A 12,494-nucleotide genomic window follows, 5' to 3' on the forward strand; every position below is an offset into this window, starting at 1 on the left:
TGATCCAAAATTTGTTTTCAACGAAAAAATGCATGTAGATCATATCTATAGGGTCTGATCAGCAAAAAAAGCTCAGAATCATGAAAATCTAAAGCTTTTATTTGGTGGGAGTAGGTGCTCCAGGAGCACCCTATCATCACTATATATATATTGCACAATTATGTTATATTTTACACAATGCTTTAAATGCAAAGTTATATACTATCAATTACAAACTAGAAGTCCAAAGCATGTCAAAGTTACGGAGTTAACTAACAAATAATGATCAACAAATATATTGTTAAAAGTAGACAGTTTTGATGTGGAGGGTAGGCTACACATTGGATATAAGATGGATAAAATAGGTAAAGTTAAGATCAAAACTCAATTGACCCGTACCTAGGAGCAGTCAATGTTAATACAGGTGCAATACAGATACAACATCAGTAAGAGGGCCTGGTAGAACCGTCGAAGTACCCATAGCTACCGGGGCATGCTTGTTTATCTGTATGCTATGTGTTGTAAGGGTCAACTCAAAATCTGATTCTTTTTTGTTTTACTCCCTAAGCAGAATGCACATATTTGTATATTTATATTTATATGCTTGTATGATTCATTTTTCTTTTGACCTATTCTATGTTGTTTTTTCATCTTTCTTCTAAATGATAAAATCAAGGTCATCTATTTCCGAATCTGGGTCAGACTGGATATTTGCTGGATTTGGATGTATCCATAGAGAATCTTAAAAACAAAAAAAGAAAAAATTGATTGATAAAGAATATGGAGTACTAATTTATTGAACGAACCAGTAACTATTCACGTTTAAATTCCATGTTGAAGCAATGCTGTACAGATTCTTGAATTAAAATGTTTGTTATGGTAAAACTTTGTTTGAAACAAGGCAGTAGAAGGCTACTTATGAACAGAATGACATGATCAGCCATGGATTTTTACTTCTATTGTCTTCAATGAAGATGCTTTTGGCCCTACATGTTTGTTTTTTGCATTTTATATGCTAAAACTGTTCATGTTTTTTTTTTCTTATTCTAAATTATGTGACATGATTTTTTCTAACTTGCTGTTCTTGGAAGATTTGGTGCATCATCCCGCATGTTGCAGTTATAGAAGGTTTAAGTTAATTGAAATTATGGATTTTATGAGATGCTTATATTTCATATCATGGATTATGCATGTCATTATTATTCACAGGGACTTTAGATATTTCTGTAGAGGATATCTCGGCGAACGCTAGTTCTCTCTTTCAAGCCAAGGCCCTCCAATAGTTCTTTATGCTTCCTAATCTTGTCCATTTATTAACATCATGGGTCACCTCATTCATCTAAATTGGAATCATATTTTAACTGTAAATAACATGATTTCTTTGGATGATAGTCCTTAAGATGGAATTTTGTTTTTGCATCTAAACATCATGCGTCTTAGTTGCTCAGTGTTGATATCTCATTTATGTGAAGTTATTTTGTTTTTATTATGTAGTTTTTTTCTTAATGGTCGTCTTTAGTTTCTCTAAGGCAAATTTTGGAATTTTTAAAGTAAATAACAAGTATAAAAGTTCATGTTCAGTTCGGATGCTCCTGAAAATGTTGTGATATTTCTACCTTTTTGCAGCATTTTAGCAAACTTTTAAAACATGCCCGAATTTTAGACTGCTTTATAACACTAGGGGTAGGGTTTTCTTACTTGTCTCATTGTTATTTTTCTCTCTTTTCTGCTGAGAGAGCTGGATGTTAAATCACATGTTTAAGACTATAATACCCAATAGGGGTATTATAGTCTTTTCACATTGTTTTTAATAAACAATGTATTTTCTTTAAATCTTTTTTTTCTTTTTCTTTATCTTTTTTATTTTTGGATTCATGCCAAAAGGGGGCCCCACAATAGAGTCGTTGCCCCCCCCCCCCCCCCAACGGCCGTTGGGGGGCTCCCAACGACTCTTTGGGAGCCCCCCTTTTGGCTCCTTTTTCAGCCCTCTCTCATTGTATAAATAGGGGTGAGACCCCTTGTATTTTTTAAGCATTTTCATGCTCTCTCTTTCAATAAAAGAGTCTTTTTATTTTAGTTGTGCTTTTTATAAAAAGCTTGTGTATGTATTGTCCCATAATGTACTTGTGTATTGCTCTCTTTTGATATTTCTCGGTTGTTGGAAATTGTGAATGCATTTCGCATTCTTTATATTTCCGCATACTTCATTACACTGGAGAAGGGTCTTGGTATTCTTGTTGCAACCCCAAGATATTTGGTAGTTGTCTTATTTCTGTTTTTCTCTTTTTTCAGCTGAGAGATCTGGAGAGGGGTGTTGATATTCTTGTCGCAACCCCGGGACGTTTGGTAGATTTGCTGGAGAGGGCAAGAGTTTGCCTGCAAATGGTGAGATACTTGGCACTTGACGAGGCTGACCGGATGCTGGATATGGGTTTTGAGCCTCAAATTAGGAAAATAGTTGAGAAAATGGATATGCCACAACGTGGTGTCAGGCAGACAATGCTATTTAGTGCCACATTTCCAAAGGAGATACAGGTGCTATTATGCTTGTTCTCCTTGTTTCTGCAAGCATATGATCATTTGTTGCATTTTATTTTCTTCCAAAGATTTTCTCTGCTAAATGTATTGTACATGCTATCATATGGCGTTGTTTCCCTTGTATGGTTAATTAGCCATTATCTATTTGTCTATTTGAATCCTAGATTTGTGTTAGATGTTTTTACTTGCTTCTTTATTGGTTTGTGTATCCAGAGATTGGCTTCTGATTTCCTTTCAAACTACATATTCCTGGCTGTGGGGAGGGTTGGTTCAAGCACTGATTTGATTGTTCAAAGAGTAGAATTCGTTCTTGGGTCTGACAAGAGGAGCCATCTAATGGACCTCCTTCACGCTCAAAGAGCAAATGGAACTCATGGCAAGGTAATGTTTTTTTTCGACATAGTCATGGCAAGGTAATGTTGGGACAGAGACAGACGAGTTTGATATATGTTTGACATTTGTATAGTGATTCATTTCTAGTTTGTTGAATGATTTATTTCTAGTTTGTCTTTAAACTATCATATGGAAATAACCTAAAAGAATATATCTGAATGCTAAAAGAGCTTAGAGCTATGTTTCAGCCACTCTGGCTATGTGATTGTATCCCTAATTAATGACTTTCCGTGTGCACTGCAGCAATCCCTAACTTTAGTCTTTGTGGAGACAAAGAAAGGTGCTGATTCACTAGAGCACTGGTTATGTATGAACGGATTTCCAGCAACTACAATTCATGGTGATAGAACACAGGCGGTAAGTTTTAAAGATTTGTTAACTATTCAAAATACTCTTACCAAGTGCGGCTATTTGGTCTTGATTTGTGCTAAGAAATTGTGCCATCATGAAGGTTTCACCTAACTTATTTCACCAGATTGTGTGCAAATATGTGACTTGCAATCCAGTTGTGTCAACGGCAGCAATTTATGTTTTTTCAATTTTATTGAAAACTAGCTGATCCCATCAGGGAAATAAATTTAGGAAAGATGTAGTTCTATGGTAATCAGCCAATCTTTTGAATATTTTCTACAGAGTGTTGAGACGTGACATTTGAATCTGGATCCAGATCCACGCCTGGATTCAGATTGACATTTTTCGTTGTAACGTGTTAGTTAATGTACATTTTGTTTCCTGTTTGGCCCCTTAGTTTAATACTACCTTGTACATTGATATAAGGGGCAGTTTTGTACTTGTACACAAAAGGGATCAGTTATATTTTATTAAAAGAAAACCCTACACGTCCCATATTGGGAATCGTGTGGTGAGTTGCTGCTGCCCCTCTCTCTTGTCTTGTCTCTTCCTCTCCTTTTTCTCTTCTTTTTTAGTGATGCAGATCTGATTTCACATGGTATTAGAGCACTGTTCGGTCTTGACCTATTCATCACGATAAGTTCGAAGGATCGTGGCTACTCTTATCTTCGTTGTTTCTCCTCTTTCTTCTTTCTCCTTTGTTTGTTTTCTTCTCCCTGAAAAAACCTAAATCAGATATTTGTGTTTGGGTTTCTTTTTCCTTTCTTATTTCTTGATTTTCTTGATTTTCTTGATTTGCTTCTTTCTTTTTTTAACGTTTTCTTAATCTTGATTTCCCCTTCATCGTGAATCTTGATTTTCCTTTCTTGAAAAGCCCAAAACCAAATATCGTTTTGGGTTCTTTTCTCGTTCTTGCTGGATCTATGTTCTGAAAATATTTCTGCAAATATTTATTTGCTTTATCAAAATCGTTTCTTCCTGACCTCATCTTTCATGTTAAAATCCTATTTGATCTACCTTCCTAGTTTTCTTTATCAAATATTGTTTTGGTTGTTGCTGTTGGTTTCTGATTTCGTGATTATTCCTTGATCTGCAAAACAAAACAAAACAAAACAAAACAAAACAAAACAAAACAAAACAAAACAAAACATGCAGATCTGTGTATCACGAGGGACTGAATTTCTGCAGTCATGTTAGTCTTGATTTTGTCAACAACAACTCGCTTAAGAAAGAGAACCTTCCCTTTATAATCTTGTTTTCTAATGGATTTCTCTTCTTCTTCGGTTCTTTCTGCAAGCTTTCTTAATCAGCGAATATATGAAAATTTAACAAATTCTAATTTTTTTTACCTGAAAAAGACAAATCATACCCTTTATTCATAGCCAGGATCTTTCGGGTCACCTGAATGGGTCGGTTAAGATCCCACCAGAATTTGTTTTGCAGGAAGAAAATGATGAAAAGGGGGTTGTCATTGCTACAAAGGTTGTAAGCATCGTATCGTTACCTGTATCAGTCGGGCCCAAAGTAACACCATATTGTAAATTTTTAATATTTTTTCAAAAAATCTAAAAAGTTCAAGAAAATCAGAAAAATTAACAAAAATTTAAAAAAAAATCACATCACATGAAACAATGATGAATTGCACAAAATACAACCATAAAATCACATGTGAATCATTTATGTCTATATGAGCCGCAAAAATGCAAAATATTAAATATCTTGCAATTAAGAACATGCCACATGATTCATACTTTCACATTACATAAAAAAAACAAAATAACCAAGTTTATGAACAATTAAGTGTTAAATAACTAAGTTTTTTTTAAAACATATTATATAAAACCTTAATAATTATAATCATCTTCATTATTATCTTCTTCTTTTCTTCCTTCGACATCCACATCGTCTTCAAGATATGTGTGATCTTCATCATTTATCTCCTGTGCTCTTTCCACGTTAATTCACTGAATGTCCTCATTTTAAAAGTGTGTTTGCTTCTTCTTCAACCCATGTATTCAATTCATCAAAATGTTCCAAATTGATGATATCAAATTGCTCTTTGTGCCTCCTTGATGATAACTTTTTGATTTGCCTAAAAAGATTACATGAAAAAATTAAAATTAGTTGGGTTTTGAATAATATAAAAAAATTAAATAAACACATGAAAATGATTATTAACATTATAATTTTATATACCTCTACCTTAGTCATAAGTTATAGCGAACATAGGCGAGGTCATTGAGCCTTTTATGCTCTAATCTATTTCTTATTTTGGCATAGATTTGCTCAAAGGCACTCCAGTTTCTCTTGCATCCACTTGCACTACATATTTGACTAAGAATGTGAATGATAAAAGCTCTCAAATTTAGAACATAACTTCCAAACCTGGCTTACCACATGTCTGAAAAAAATAAAAAGATGAGAAATCAATAAGACAAGAACAAATATACAATCATATAAAACATCATAACTAAATAACAATATGAAATTAAAATTAAAATTAAAATAGACAAAATAAATTACTTGGACGCATCGTGGTATGGTTTCACACTACTGCAGGTCTCCCTATATCGTACAATGCATTATCATAAGTTTCTATTTTCTTATGAACTTGATCTTGAATGCTATACTCAGGGTTCAACCTTTCAACGCAATCCAAAAGTCTCTTGTTGACTTTCCGGTCTATTTTAAATGAAGAGGTTGATGAAGTTACTTAGTCCACCTATAATCAATGATGTTCCATATAGGTATGTACATTTTTTTCTTCCCCTTCAAATTATCTCTAGTGACCTTTTTTGCCTTATCCATAGTCTTTTAGACATAACTCATAGCTCGTCTGTCTTCACTTTCAACCAATCTAAGCACCTTCACCAAAGGAATAGTTATTCTCAACAACTTTAAGCATGAATCCTATAATTCACTTCTGAGTACAATATCTATAATTTTTTTGGGCTTTATTTTTTATGTATGAGGATATGCATTCCACTCATCTAATGAAAACATTTTTTTTAGTGTAGCTTTATTCTTTACTAGACTTTGCATTGTAAGAAAAATCATAGCAAATCTAATAACTGCACTACGAACCAACTCAGCAGCATCAACATACTTTTATCATTAGGCTCAAAACTCATGCATGGTTGTAAATAAATTTAGTAATTTCTTGGTAGCATTCAATTGTTTGCTTTATCTCATCCATGCTGCTTGATGTCTTCAAGCATGAGGTATATGCAATGGCAACACATAGAGTCCAAAAGAATAACCCAAAATTTTTCGCCAATTCTTTACCATTAGCCTATGTTACAAGGATTCGGCCAGCAGGGTGCCACACCCACATCGATGAGACGCGACTTGGGTGCGGGTGCGGCAAGCTGACCCTGGGTGCGGTCAAGCTGACCCTGGGTGCGGTCAATGCACCCAGGGTCATAAATATCAAAATTTGAACTTAAAAAAAATATTGTTATAAAACAGTGTTACTGTTGTTAACTGTTAAAAATTATATAATTATATATACCTTGCCGCACCTAAGTTTTTTTAAAGTGCCGCATCGTCGCACCCGCACCTATGTGACATAACCTGTTGCCCTATAATTTGTTGCATTATCAGTAATAAATTGCACAATATTTTGAGGTTGAACATCTTCCACAACCTGATAAAAAACTCTGACCTATACATTTGTTGTCTTGAGTGTATAAGACAAATCAATTGACTTAAAAAACATAATTCATTTGGGGCAATAGACAAGGAAATTTATCAAGGTCCTTGACTTTCTGTTTGTCCACCGATCTGCCATGATGCTACACCCAGTTTTTCTCCATGACTGACTCATTTCATCACAATATGCTTTCATTTCTTTCACATTAGTATCTAAAACTTTCTCTCAAAGCATGATATGAAGATTTCTTATATCCAGGCCCGATACTGGTTATGACCTCTATCATGACCTGAAAATAAAAAGAATTTGCCGCATTGAAATAAATTCAAGAATCATAGTTTCATCTCCTAACCACGACATTTGCCTGCTCGACTAAATGTTATGGAGTCGTAGCAGTACGAATGTCAGGTTGCTCTCCAAGGGCAGTCTTAGGAGAGAAAAAACTCATAATAGAACCTCTAGCTCTACCTCTTCTCGAAGAACTCCCTCGTACTCTTATTTTTGTACCTGCGATGACACTACTACTGACACCAGCAACACCTTTCCCTTTCGCTGCAGAACTTTTTACTTTTGATCATATGTTAGGGGTTGCAGAATCAAAAGTAGGAAGCTCACCTTCGTAACACACATTCTTCTAAGGCTCCGCATACCCCATTTCTACTTCATTCATCTTTCTTTCTTGTCTTTTTCCTTTCAGATCATCAAGTAATTCCTGGCATTGTCATTTCACAACATTCGATAATTTTCTTGACGTGCATGGATACACATTATGATGTGTTTCGGTTAAATGATGTTTTAATCGAGTGATACCACCCGAAAAAGAATTTTAGCAATAGTTTCACTTGATTTTTAATTGGTTTTCACTTATCACTTGAGTGCCCCATTGCCATGCTGGATTCTCTGATGTCATCTTTTCCCAAAAAAACTCAATAAGAAGCAAAGAATAGAGATTTTTTACTTTAACCCACTTGAGTAAAAAAAATGATGAAAATACACTATTACTTTAAAAAATCACAAAACTCTCTCTCTCTCTCTCTCTTGCACACAAATTGACCTCCAAATCGATCTCATCGCTCCTAGGGTGCATGGGTTCCCTTCTAACAACCTCTAGACAAATGGAGAAGTTGGCTCTCAAGAGGCCTTTAAAACCCAAACCTTAAAAAGTAAGTTTTGGTTCTTTTTTAAGTGCGCCACTCCTGTATCATACGATACGCCCTGTATCGTACGATACAACATGATCCAGGGGGTGTATCGTATGATATACTTGATATAGGTACAATACACACTCTTATCACGATACAAGTGTGTATCAGATCGTATTTTCAAAAAGTAACGATATGTATCATATCATACTTAATCGTATGATACGTACAACACTGATTGCTACAACTCACATTTAGAATCCAGAATACATATCCTGGATGAAACATGATCAAGCACCCGTTGCCTATATCATGTCTATGCTATCTCAGGACGTTTTGATTAGCATTCCGAATAATTGTACAACTATGGAACTTTGGGCAGACTTATATGAACATATTCTCAAGTTTCAGATGCAAGAATCATGTTTTTGAAGAAAGAGTTCTTGAATCTCAATAAGGACTCCATGACAATTATGTACTTTAACAAGATGAAAGAGATAACTGATCAACTTGCTATGGTCGGATGTGAGATTTCAGATAGGGACAAAGTGCAACAGGCTCTCAATGGGCTTGTGCCCGAATACAGTGTTCTGTATACTACCCTGTCCTGTTTTGATGTGCTGCCCACCTTTGAAGCATTACGTCCCAAACTGCTACAGTTTGAGATGAATTTTTTATGCACAACAAAAACCTCCTTAGTTGCAGCGAAAAGCCATAACGTTTTGATCTCTAGCATGCAATATGGGAGAGGTTGATAAGGCATGCGAGGAGGACAAGGACGTGGTCGTGGAGGAAATCAGGGAGATCATGGGTTCCTTCCTCTTTCGAACACTCCTCCCATCACCTATCAAGGTGAAAAGATTCCTACCTATATCATGTGCAAAAACCAGGTTATATCAAGGCCAACTGTTGGTTCAAGGACGATCCAAGGTACAATATTGAGGCAAATGCATAGGCAAAACCTGCAACGAATAAGCTAGGGAAATCAAGAACAAAGTCACACTTGTCAGTCGATAAGCAACTTCTGATGGCTGTCATCACAGGGCTGAATCTCAAGCAAAATGATTAGGGAGTTTGGTACTTGGACTTAAGGGCAACAAACCATATCACCGGGGATGAAAGTAAATTTAAAAATTTGATTCCTTATTTTGGAAAAGTTAGAGTTATCACTGAAGATGACACTTGCCACCTCATCACACACACTGAAAAAGTCTCCATTCCTATGTATAATTCTAGTCTTCAATAGTCCAATGTCTTCCTCGTTTTCTACATAAAAAGAACTTTGCCTTTGTTTCTGAGCTTGTTGATGATACAAATTCTTGCGTCATTTTTACTCTTTTTTGTTTATGTTGAAGGAGAGAGGCGAGAAAATATGTACCTTTTTAAGGAAGATCCATCAGTAGGAGTCAAGAACAAGTCCGTTGAAAAGTCTACAAGCTCTCCGTCTTGCTACATAAATGAGTCTGAGTCAAACAAGTCGCGTGTTTGGCATAGTCCTCTTGCACATTGTAATAAAACTTTTATTAAAAAGCTCACTTATAATAATTTGATTTCAAGGTCGAGTATGAGTCAATAGTCGAACAATCATGTATGTCCAAGTTGTCAAATGTTTAAGAGTCATGTATTACCTTTTGCTTCTATTAATAAAAGTGCTTTCAAGTTATTTAAAATTGTTCATTCCGATGTATGAGACCATTTCCCAATGTTTCTTCTTTTGGGAGTCAATATTATGTCACTTTCATTGACAATTATCCATGGTATACTTGGATATATTTCATAAAACACAAACATAAAGTTTTAAAAATCTTTAAAGACTTTCATGCATTGATCCACAATCAGTTTTCTATCCTTATTCTTAACTTCCAGTGTGATGGTGGGGGCGAATACTCTTTAAATGAATTTATTGAGTACCTCAAGGAAAATGGAGACAATCAGAGAGTATCTTGTCCTCGGATACCTCAGCAAAATGGACTTGTTAAAAGAAATCATAAACACATTGTTGAAAGTGCTCTAGCCATTATGCATGAGGGACATGTCCCTTTATCTCTTTGTACAAAAGCCTTTTATACAACAATTAACATGCTGCCAATGAAAATACTTCTAGACAAATCCCCGTATTATGAGTTGTTTGGGAAACATCCTTATTATAATTCTTTGAAAACATATGGATGTATCTATGTCACAGGGATTCGGCTAGCAGGGTGCCACACCCGCATCAACGCGACTCGACGCGGGTGCGGCACCGGGTGCAGTCAACCCGACCCTGTGTGCGTTGACCGCACCCAGGGTCATTTTTGTCCATTTTCTTTTAGATTTTTTTTAAAATTTTTTTGCCCTATGAAATGGGCTGCGGAATTTAAAAAAAAATCTTTGGGGGGGGGGGGGGCGCTGCCCCCCTATAACCCCCCGCTAAGGGCGGCCCCCTTTGGACCCCCGCCCGCGGGAGCCCCCGGACCCCCCTTCCTGCAAGGGCAAAAACAATGAATCAGGCTCCACAACTCATCACTTTCATCTCTGGGGACAACCATATAAGATAAAAAATGGTAAAAAGTAAGTTGGGCATAAATGTCATGGACCTTAACAGCTACCATACATTCATACATTTACACTATACATGATATATATTTACATTTTTGCCCCTGCCGCACCCCCGCACCCAGTTTTTTTGGAAGTGCCGAATCCCCGCACCCGCGCCTGCACCCGCACCCATGTGACATAGGGATGTATCTGTCATGTTCACATTTATGCTTTTTTGAGAAGTAAGTTTGATAAGAAAGCATATCTTTGCAAATTTGTTGTGTATGCTGACAATTATAAAGGGTACAAATGCTATGATATTGAGAACAAGTGCATTTGAATTTCAAGGAATGCTGTCTTCGATGAGTTGAATTTTGAGCACAAAGATAACAAGAATCATAAGTGAGATATCAGCCATCTATGAGTGTCAGTTTATTTCCAGTGGAACCAGATGCAGCCACTGAGTAGAATAATGAAGAAATCATAAGTGAGTAGAAAATGGACAATAGTGAAGACATCTCACAATGACGACTTTCTCAGATGCAGATTGAGTTGGCGATTCTGATGAATGGAGGTCAGTCTTAGGGTATTGTATTTTTATTGGAAGAAATCTTGTTTTATTGAGTAACAAGAAACAAAAGGCAATCACTCGTTCTAGCACTGAGGCTGAATATTGATATAGCTTCTCAGATGCAGATACTGAGTTCCATTTTATTCTGTGATAACCAAAGGGCGATTAAGATTTCACTTAATCCAATACAGCATGGAAGGACAAAACACATTACGATAGATCAACATTTCATTAGGAGTAATATAGAAAGTGGCAAAATTACAACTGAATTTATTGGGACTCAAGATCAAGTGGCAGACTTGTTTACAAAGGGCCTAAGCAAACAACGCTTTTGGTATTTTAAGAGCAAGTTGTCCATGATTTTCATCATGTACAACTTGACGGAGGTTGTTGAGAGGTGATATTTGGATCTAGATTCAGATCCATGCATGGATCCAGATTGATATTTTTCATTGTAACATGTTATTTAATGTACATTTTGTTTCCTGTTTAGCCCCTTAGTTTAATATTACCTTGTACATTGATACAAGGGGCAGTTTTGTACTATACAAAAGGGATCAGTTATATTTTATTAAAAGAGCACTACACGTTCCATATTGGGAATCATGTGTTGAGTTGCTGCAGCCCCTCTTTCTCCTGTCTCGTCTCTTCCTCTCCTTCTTCATACAGATCTGATTTCACATAGAGGTCAAGTCATTTAAAAATTGAATACTTTATGTAAGTCCACTATTATGCAAAATACCCTTTTCTTACAGAAAAAGAATATTCACGAATCACAATTGATAACTGGTGATGTCTACTAATATCATATTATTGCACATCTATTTTTTCTAGGTCAATTATTAACTGTAAAGCCATTTGTTTTCTTTGTCAGTCAAAACCATTTTTCCAAATCCAATATAATGTGCTAAGTTCATTCTTGTTTTAAAGCATGCACATTTTTTAAATAATAGAATATATGCCAAAAGAATACCAGAGGTAACTTCTTGGTAAATTTGCATGATAAGTGACTACTTAACAGGGTTTTTTGTTCATAAGGCTAACTGTGAAGGATGTTTTGGCATTTAGATGGATTTGGCACTTGCCATTTAAGAACCACAGGCCACAGGGTATTGAGGAGTGATATTTAATGATACATATAATAGTGCACGGGATTTGCTGTCGGTCCCAACTCAATATTTCTAGGATGGTCATATTGCATTTTGTAGTGAGGTAAATTTTCCATGGAGCACTATTTCTGCATCTATGAGGTGATCAATATGCAACTATGCTGATAACCATGGCGGTTAGACATTTGGGGTGGTGGGGCGTCCCAGGTTCAGAAGACACCAAATTGAAAGTTCATTCAGTG

The 12,494-nt window shown here is 35.9% G+C and overlaps 1 protein-coding gene across 2 annotated transcripts in view; it reads left to right on the forward strand.

Moving 5' to 3' along the window:
- The window catches only part of LOC149830481 (plasma membrane ATPase 1-like), a 36,302-nt gene that overhangs the window by 1,852 nt on the left and 21,956 nt on the right, over nucleotides 1–12,494 (forward strand). Inside the window, exons 3-5 of one of the 2 annotated variants that reach the window (XM_090016546.1) lie at nucleotides 2,272–2,514; nucleotides 2,731–2,898; nucleotides 3,154–3,267. In XM_090016546.1, coding sequence (XP_089872672.1) covers nucleotides 2,272–2,514; nucleotides 2,731–2,898; nucleotides 3,154–3,267 — 525 coding nt within the window. Of the gene's footprint in view, nucleotides 1–2,271; nucleotides 2,515–2,730; nucleotides 2,899–3,153; nucleotides 3,268–12,494 lie in introns of those variants that run through there. The other variant, XM_090016548.1, reaches the window with a different exon arrangement.

This window comes from Nuphar pumila, chromosome 8, assembly GCF_984573655.1.
Source record: "Nuphar pumila chromosome 8, dmNupPumi1.hap1.1, whole genome shotgun sequence".
Taxonomy (NCBI): Eukaryota; Viridiplantae; Streptophyta; class Magnoliopsida; order Nymphaeales; family Nymphaeaceae; genus Nuphar; species Nuphar pumila.